The sequence below is a fragment of the Garra rufa genome, chromosome 7, assembly GCF_049309525.1.
Source record: "Garra rufa chromosome 7, GarRuf1.0, whole genome shotgun sequence".
Taxonomy (NCBI): Eukaryota; Metazoa; Chordata; class Actinopteri; order Cypriniformes; family Cyprinidae; genus Garra; species Garra rufa.
This window is the reverse complement of record NC_133367.1, coordinates 47,792,762-47,800,924: the sequence shown is the minus strand read 5'-3', so window position 1 is coordinate 47,800,924 and position 8,163 is coordinate 47,792,762. Positions and strand designations below refer to the sequence as shown.

The 8,163-nt window shown below is 40.2% G+C and overlaps 1 protein-coding gene across 2 annotated transcripts in view; it reads left to right on the top strand.

The window, feature by feature from the left end:
• The window catches only part of LOC141338739 (F-box/LRR-repeat protein 19), a 21,867-nt gene extending 14,345 nt beyond the window's left edge, over positions 1 to 7,522 (top strand). For both annotated transcript variants that reach the window (XM_073844354.1, XM_073844353.1), the window contains exons 9-11: positions 2,982 to 3,146; positions 3,463 to 3,684; positions 5,065 to 7,522. In XM_073844354.1, the coding sequence (XP_073700455.1) occupies positions 2,982 to 3,146; positions 3,463 to 3,684; positions 5,065 to 5,222 (545 nt within the window). In that variant the 3' untranslated portion in view covers positions 5,223 to 7,522. The remainder of the gene's footprint in view (positions 1 to 2,981; positions 3,147 to 3,462; positions 3,685 to 5,064) is intronic.
• The last annotated feature ends 641 nt before the right edge of the window (positions 7,523 to 8,163 follow it).

Sequence of the window (8,163 nt, the reverse complement as noted above, 5' to 3'; positions counted from 1 at the left end):
CTCAATTTTCATATTGTCAGCCTCTGAGATCGCCGATACATGATACTATCGTGCTAATTTATTTAATAATATGTAAATGTGTCAATATGTAATAAAGCCCTTATTCGTTTAGTAAGGCTAGTGCATGTGACTGACACAGTTGTGGTGTACAGAGCGCTGACAGTAGTTTACTTTCGGTTTCATTCTCTGCTATCTTCAGTGAGCGGTGAATGTGTGCCTGAATGTAAACGAATGTATCTTTCTGTACCCGTCATATTGCAATAATGTTACCGCTGTATGTCTGATCTTCGTCATCAGTTCATGCTGTAGTTCAGTTCATATAGAATGAGGAGAAGCCATGTGCGTGTAATTCACGCGCGTATGTTTGGCGCCATTTTATCGCATCGTAATTCTAGTTAACGCATACAGATGTGACTGAGGTGAATGTTTATGTTTACAGATTCTGATATATCGTATTTATTTCAGCCTAAACCACATTTTACTACCTCTGTTATCCTAATGACTGTCTACACTTAATCTATGTACACTGTATGATGAATAAATCTCTATTTTCTCTGCACACATCTGCGGCGCTATCTACTCTATGCTTGTGTTTATACCGCGGCAAGTTTCTCTCTGCGCCGCATCGCTAAAGTTAGGTGCCTTTTGACGCATAATGATAATAATCGTCTTACTATCGTCAAAGGCATCAGCAACAGGCCATATCTCTGACTATCGATACTATCGTCTACCGGCACAACCCTACACATTAATCTGACTGCAAATTTTAAACATTTAATTAAAAAAATTATTAAAAACTACCTAAAACACTGAAAATATAGCATTTATGCATGTCCCCAGTGTCTAACGCTACATTTTAACATGAAATATGTTCAGAAATGTAAAAATAATTTTATATTTTTGTGTACTTCCATATCCTATCTGTGGTTTAAATAAATACATTTATAATAGTTTTGATATAACATTTTAGTCGTGTCCCCAGGTTTTCACTCAGTCCTGTTATTCTAACACATTCCCCTCTAAAAAACAGGGAAAATTCCACAAGACACATTTTCAACATAATATTGCCACATCTGGATCTTCTGAAGGCAATGAAATGACCGAAAACATGTGGTTTTATTTTCTGTTCTGTATATTTGATGATATTGTAACGGTGGCCGAGAGTGTCATTATAAATATTCAGTCCTGTTATCTCAATTATTTCTTAGATGTTGCTTGTTCATTTTAAAAATACAAATCTTTGATGAATCACTATAATTTGTTGAGTATCCTCATAATATTAGTATGTACTTCATGAGGCTATATTTTATGTATTTGCTAATTTTATCCTAAAATCTCAGTCCTGTTACACACATACTTATGTCGTACTCATATATGTATTAGACTCGAACATGAAATGGCATTTGAGTGTGACCTGCGCTGTAAGAAAACATTAGAAAAACTGAAAAGGCATTATTTAAGTTTATTATTTTTAATATCATTTTTAATGTAATATTTCATATTTATTATTTTCGTTATTTATATCTTATCTCATAACCGTCCTCTACCCCTAAACATAGCCTTAACACAAACCTCTGCAGACTTAAACAGAAACGTGATTTGTCGTGTTTTATCAGTGAGGGCAGCTCACTAGTTAGTGTTTAACACTGTTCACTATCAGTGCAAGCAGTCAAACCTATATAGCAGTATAATGGATATCCATTCCTGTTACCATTCCTTTTTTCTTAAAAAAAAAAAGATTTTTTTTTTTCACTATTTTTTTCACTATTTTTTATTTTTCATAAAGTTTGGCCCATTGTTTAATAAATTGCATCACAACAACTGATAAACTTGAGGTTTGAGTCACCTTTAAAATTAAAAAATGGGTTTGTGTACTTGAGAAAAAACACCTTGTGTAGATAAATAGTGTTGTTGTTTTTTTTCAATGATAAATATTATTTTTTTTGACCATGAAACAATTTCTGAGGGGAAAATAAAGGAATTAGTTGACACATGTGACCCTGGACCACAAAACCAGTCATAAGTGTAAATTTGTCGAAATTGAGATTCTTACGTCATCTGAAAGCTGGGTAAATAAGCTTTCCATTGTTATATTGTTTGTTAAAATAGGACAATGTTTGTCTGAGATACATCTATTTGAAAACCTGGAATCTGAGGGTGCAAAAAAATCCAAATACTGAGAAAATCTCCTTAAAAGTTGTCCAAATGAAGTTCTTAGCAATGCATATTACTAATCAAAAATCAAGTTTTTATATATTTATGGTAGAAGTTTTACAAAATATCTTCATGGAACATGATTTTTTACTTAATATGCTAATGATTTTTGGCATAAATGGAAAAATCGATCATATTGACCCATACAATGTATTGTTGGCTATTGCTACAAATACACCCGTGCTACTGAAGACTGGTTTTGTGCTCCAGGGTCACATATTTTTAAACTGCTTTTTAAAAGACATGAGAGTTTTAGTAACAGGACTGAGAAAAATCCATCCATCTTTCATTTTATAAGGTTTCCCGAGATGGATAAATACAGATTTTGAATAGTTAAATATGTGTCTTACTATATAAAATTGGAAGCAAATGGCACCCATTGTGTGGAATGGCCCAGAAGCAACTCAAATGACACGAATCATTATCCAGAAGTTAAAAGATGATTTTAAGATCTGTTGCCCTGCTGTGCTCCATCTGTTTAATGACAGCGAGGATATCTCTGCTGATGGTCATTCAGTGTTGAGTTGTGCTCTGCTCATCAGAAATCAGGTTAGCACAGTCTTACGTGAATAATGATCCTGACTCTGACGCAGAAGACGGCTTGACCACAGAGCAGACATAATGACCCACGCTGACAGGTGTGAGGTGCTCTATCTGCAGCCAGTCAGAATCCTCACAGTAACTCCAACAGGATGATCTGAGGTTCTGAGATGTTGGGTTGAGCTGAAGAGTTTGCGCTGGTGTTAACGCTGCGGTGTGGTCCTCAGGTCTGCTGGAGCTGAATGTGGCGGGCTGCTCGTGGTCCTCGGTGTCGGCGCTCTGTCAGTCGGTGTGTCCCTGTCTGCGGCTCCTGGACCTCAGCTGGGTGGAGGACCTCAAAGACTCTCATCTGAAAGAGCTGCTGGCTCCGCCGTCCAACGACACGCGCTCAGGTCTCGCTCACACGCACGTTACAGACAGAACTTCTGTCAAATCTGAAAAACATTTGTACGGTACTTCATCATGTAACAACACCGTAAAATAAAGTGCAGCCAGAGTATTTTCTGTTTGAAGCTGGGAAATTAGTGAGTGTGTCTGTCTATCTGTATAGTGTTCATCAAGTCGGCTCCTTCGCTTGTGGTTGCACATCTTTTATCAGAGCGGATAAACCACCTGTTAAAACGCTGCAGTAAACAAATGGCATCGTTTTTGAAGAAGTTGGTGTTTGTAGTGTAGGACTAAAGATTAACCCGCCGTTCTTGGCCGCAGCTCACGGAGAGAACCGAGGCGGACGTTTCCAGAACGTGACGGAGCTGCGTCTGGCGGGCCTGGAGGTGACGGACGCCGTGTCGCGCCTGTTAGTGCGCTATCTTCCTCACCTGACCAAGCTGGACCTCAGTCAGTGCTGCCATATCACAGACCAGACCGTCCACACGCTGACCTCCCCCATATCGCCGCTCAGAGAGAGCCTCACGCACGTCAGCCTGGCAGGTACGGACCCTCACAGACACACTTCACCTGTAGCGGTCGTCTCCTTTAACTTCTCAAACCATACATTGTTAACGGTGGCTTGTAGTACTTTCAGTCCCGCTGTTTTGCACATCTCCCTCATCTAACACTCCTGATTCAGCTCATAATCTCAGTAGTAGAGACTCCAAGACCTGCAGAAGTTTTGAAAACCCTGCTCTATGATATGTTTAGTGAATATTCTGGCATTTGACTGGATACATCACTGACCAATATCAGTGGCAGAACTACACAAACGAGCGGTAGTTAGGCCAAATAGTCCACATTTCACTCTGCTGCCATCTGCTGATCAACCATCGCTACTAAAAAAAGTGTGCTTTTCCATGGTTGTGAAAGTGAACGTGTTTAGTTTTAGAGTTCCAGAGTGATGTTGATGCTTTAGTGTTGTTCCGATAGAAGAAGAATATGTAGGTTTTTATAGTTTTACAGCAGTCATACAGAGTTAAAGATGACTTCGGCTCACTAGGACAGACTGCTAAACCCAAAACGTGTCACATAGTTTTCAAAAAAGTAATTGATTGATTACTTCGATAATTGCAGACCTTTTTTGTATTACACATTTTCTAAAATGTTACTATTAAATATGCAAATTAGGCATTTTTTTAATGATATAAGCACTAATAACTTTCTAGTACAAAAATCTAAACACTGGATGAAGTCAGTTTCAAAATTCTTATTTTTTTTTTACATTGGAGTTAAATGTTTTAAAAGAGGGGATTTTGGGTATCTCATACTGTCAGTCCATAATTCAGAAAATACTTAGACAGAAAACCATATATTTTTATATGTAAAGCGTGGTGTGTGTAAGTGCTGCTGAAGTGGAGATTTAGGGCTCAGTGTAGGAGAAAAACTCATTTTGAGAAAACGGCCTTAAAAATATGGATTGTAATTCAAGTCTGTTGACACTAATAGATCCAGTGCTATAAAAGTGTCTTTTGGATGTTTTTTTCTACTAGTCTGAAAAAAAAAAAGTTTCAGATCCCAAAATCTCAAACTTGACAAGTGCATGAAAAAACAGTGTTTGCCTGAAGTGTTTCTTCTTAATATGAAGTCAACAGAAATACTGAATTAATCAAACGAAAAACCCTCTGAACTTCACCACAGTCCAGATCTGTGTGTAGGATGTGAACGTCAAGCTGTTATTAATGTGGTCAACCTCAGCAACTCCCTGCACTTTGGAGCCATGCACCATTAGCCATTTTCACTGGTTTAATGTTTCATTATCAGCTAAAAAAAATACACTGATTTGACTAGAAAGGTAAACAGTTTTCAGATGGGAGTGTTGTTAAAGCGAGTTGAGTGTGTGTTTGCAGTGGGCAGTAAGTGTGAACTGCTGTGTTTCAGGCTGCGTGAAGGTGACGGAGCAGTGTCTGCCGCTGTTGCGCCGCTGCGCCTCTCTGCAGAGCGTGGACCTGCGATCCTGCGGCCTCCTCGCGCCCGACGTCTGCCAGCTGCACTGCTTCCCCTCCGCCGAAGACAGACTCGTGCTCAAGAACAGCTAAAGATGCCCGCCGCCGACCACACTACAGGAACAGACTCGCAACAGCATCAAACAAAACAACATTTGTAAATCAGAGACACTTTGCTGTTTTTTTGTTTTTTTAATTTCTGGATCAACCATTTGTGAATGGAGAAATCAAGTCCACATAGATATTCCGTAACAGTAATGAGTGTGTGTACAAATTAGTAGTTTGCTGTAAATGCCCCTCCTGACCCCAGCTCAGCTCCACGTCCCGCCGCGCCAGACCGGACGTGTCCCGCCGCGGAGAGGAGCTCGTCTCGAACGCAGCCATGTGTGAGTGTGTCTGGGTGAATCTCAGGAGACGTCTACACCCCAAAATCAAGAGATTTTTATTTGTTTGTCAGTTTGCATAAATAAAATAAAGCCCACTTTGGGACCATTAAGACTTTTTTGCGTTTTGACATGATTTCAGTAGCGGTAGGCACATTCAACTCCTACTTCAACGAGTCTTCGCTGTTGGTGATTATCGTGAGGTGATGGGAATCAGGAGGAAAAGTGCCTAGAAATCTTTCTGGTCCTAAAATCAGGCTTGACTTTGGTTTTGGGGTGCCATGTTTTAGGTGTTTCCTGAGATGCACTCGTTGTGATGGATCAGTTTCTGGAGGTGTGTGTGAACAGTGTTAATGTCTAAGCGTTGGGTTGGCGATGGCTCTGACGGTGTTCTCTTCTCTTCGTTGTATCGGTGCCACACTCTGACCGTCCTCTGTCCTTCCGCTCTTCATTTCTGCTCTCCTCCCGATGGGTGCTCACCGAACCGCGGCACCGAAGGACTTCCGAAAGCCTCGCAGACTTAGCTAGGCTTGAGTCGCTGCTGTACGTTCCTGTGTCGTCACGCTCCGCTCGGCTCTATCTTATATAATGTCGCAGGGTGAGTGTTGCTGTAGATTCCTGCTAATCCAGAAGGCGAAGCGGATCGCGTATCGGTTGTCGTTCGATCAGGCCGTTAAAGCTGCTCGCCTTTAAACCCAGAACGGTCCGAACTCAATTATGTCTCTCGTTAGAAGTGGAGAAACGTCTCTCTGAAGATAAATGCTTTGTGGCCAATTAGTTTGAAAACGTATTAGAGATTGAAGCGGTTGGCGTTTCCAGCTGTATTCAGTGTTATCACTCGCAAAAGACTAACCGCACACATATTCTGCAAACGCATTCTTCCTAGTCTGAGTCACTTCCAACCTGCCATTACGGTTGTTTAATGCTTCTCTGAACGAGCTGCTCTGAGCGGGAAGGCTCTCGCTAGGCTTCAACGGTCGTGACTTTAACGGACCGATGTGGCCGTCTGTTCCGATTTGAAACCAGTTCCATCTTCTCTGTCGAACGATTAAACGGGCCCTTACCGGGACCCCTGGAAAACAACTTCTCTTCGATGTTTGGGTGAGCTCCGCAGCTGCTTCCTTCCAGAATACGATGCATGTCGACACCTTTCACTGACTGTATTCCTTGCACACTTCTATTCAGTATTGGCTCAAATACATGGCAGTTCAAAGTGTTTGATGGCAGTAGACAAACAGCATCCCTTAAAAGTGACCTCGACAATGTAGTTGCAATGTTTTTTTTTTTTGTTGTTGATGTTGTTGTTGTTTTTAGATTCACGTTCAGTGCGGTTTGCATTTAAGAGATGTTCTCGCGCGTCGGGAGAAACCCGTTTGCGCTTTACAGTTACATATCAAACACAGAGTTGTTGATCGTCAGGTTGCGGTTTTTCCGGAATCGGCACGAAGAATTCAAGCGGAAGAACTTGAATATGTTTTCAGTACGGTTCCTCTTTCATCAGACCATGTTTTTGTTGCAGATCCACAGCCCGCTAAACTCGATGGCCATGTATGAACCAAACATTCGCCCTGTTGAATGCGCAGGGCTGAAATCATGTTATGATAATATCTTGCCAAAATTTCCTGTTTTGGGCGTTCATATATAAATATATTTCTTCCTTTGCATTGATCCATGTGATAGAATATGTGAAACAATGGGGAAAAAGAAAAACAAGGCAGCTACTATAAGAGTGACTACTGTAAAATGTCTAATTAAATAAAGACAATGGGGGTTGTTTTTATTTGCTTTGCTTTTCTTTCCTCAATGTGCTGCATACACTACTGAAATACTGGAGAGTCCTGCCAACTGAAAAAAAAAAAAGAAAAGAAAAATGTCATTTTCAGGGCTCAACAGTCTGAAGATTTCACTTGCGTTTTCGAGAGAAAACTACTGTTGCGGATGCAGTGAATAAATTGGGCACACCGTGTGAACTTAATATATACCATCTGAATAAAAAGTCCCTAATGCCAATCATGATTGTAGAGTTTGAATATGTACAAGTAAGACAGTAAGTCCTAGTGAAGGGGTCAAGACTTGTGGAAAACAGTGTTGCCAGGGTTGTCCGATTTTATTTCAGCAGAATTAGTTTGGCATCAGCTGCAGACTTGGCTTATATACTGATTTACTACATGTCAACTTTCAAAGTACTATCTCTTACAGCAAGGGCTTTTAATCCTGGTTCTGAGAACCCACAGCACATGAGGTCTTTCTTATTTGACAAGAATTTCAGTTCATCAAAATAAACAAACCACCAAGCACATAAATCTAACCACGGAATAAAATGCCATGTCCATGCTTTTTTTAAATTTCTCTCACACAATTATCTAAATAGGTACATTTCATAGAGTTCTATTGTTTTATACAACAGCTTTTTATAAATAGCCTACTCTAACTTTTTTTTTTTTTTTACATTAAATAGAGATATATGGCCATGCAACAATGTTTTAAAATATGCTGTTAAAACAGTTCACAAAACTGGAAAGGACACTAGCAGCATCATCCCTGATCTCACCTGCAGACATTCACCTGATTAGAAATGTAGGTGTGCCATTGCCAGAAGCAACAGGTGGTCTCATTCAGAAACTATAGGTGCGTTCGACTTCATGCAGCGC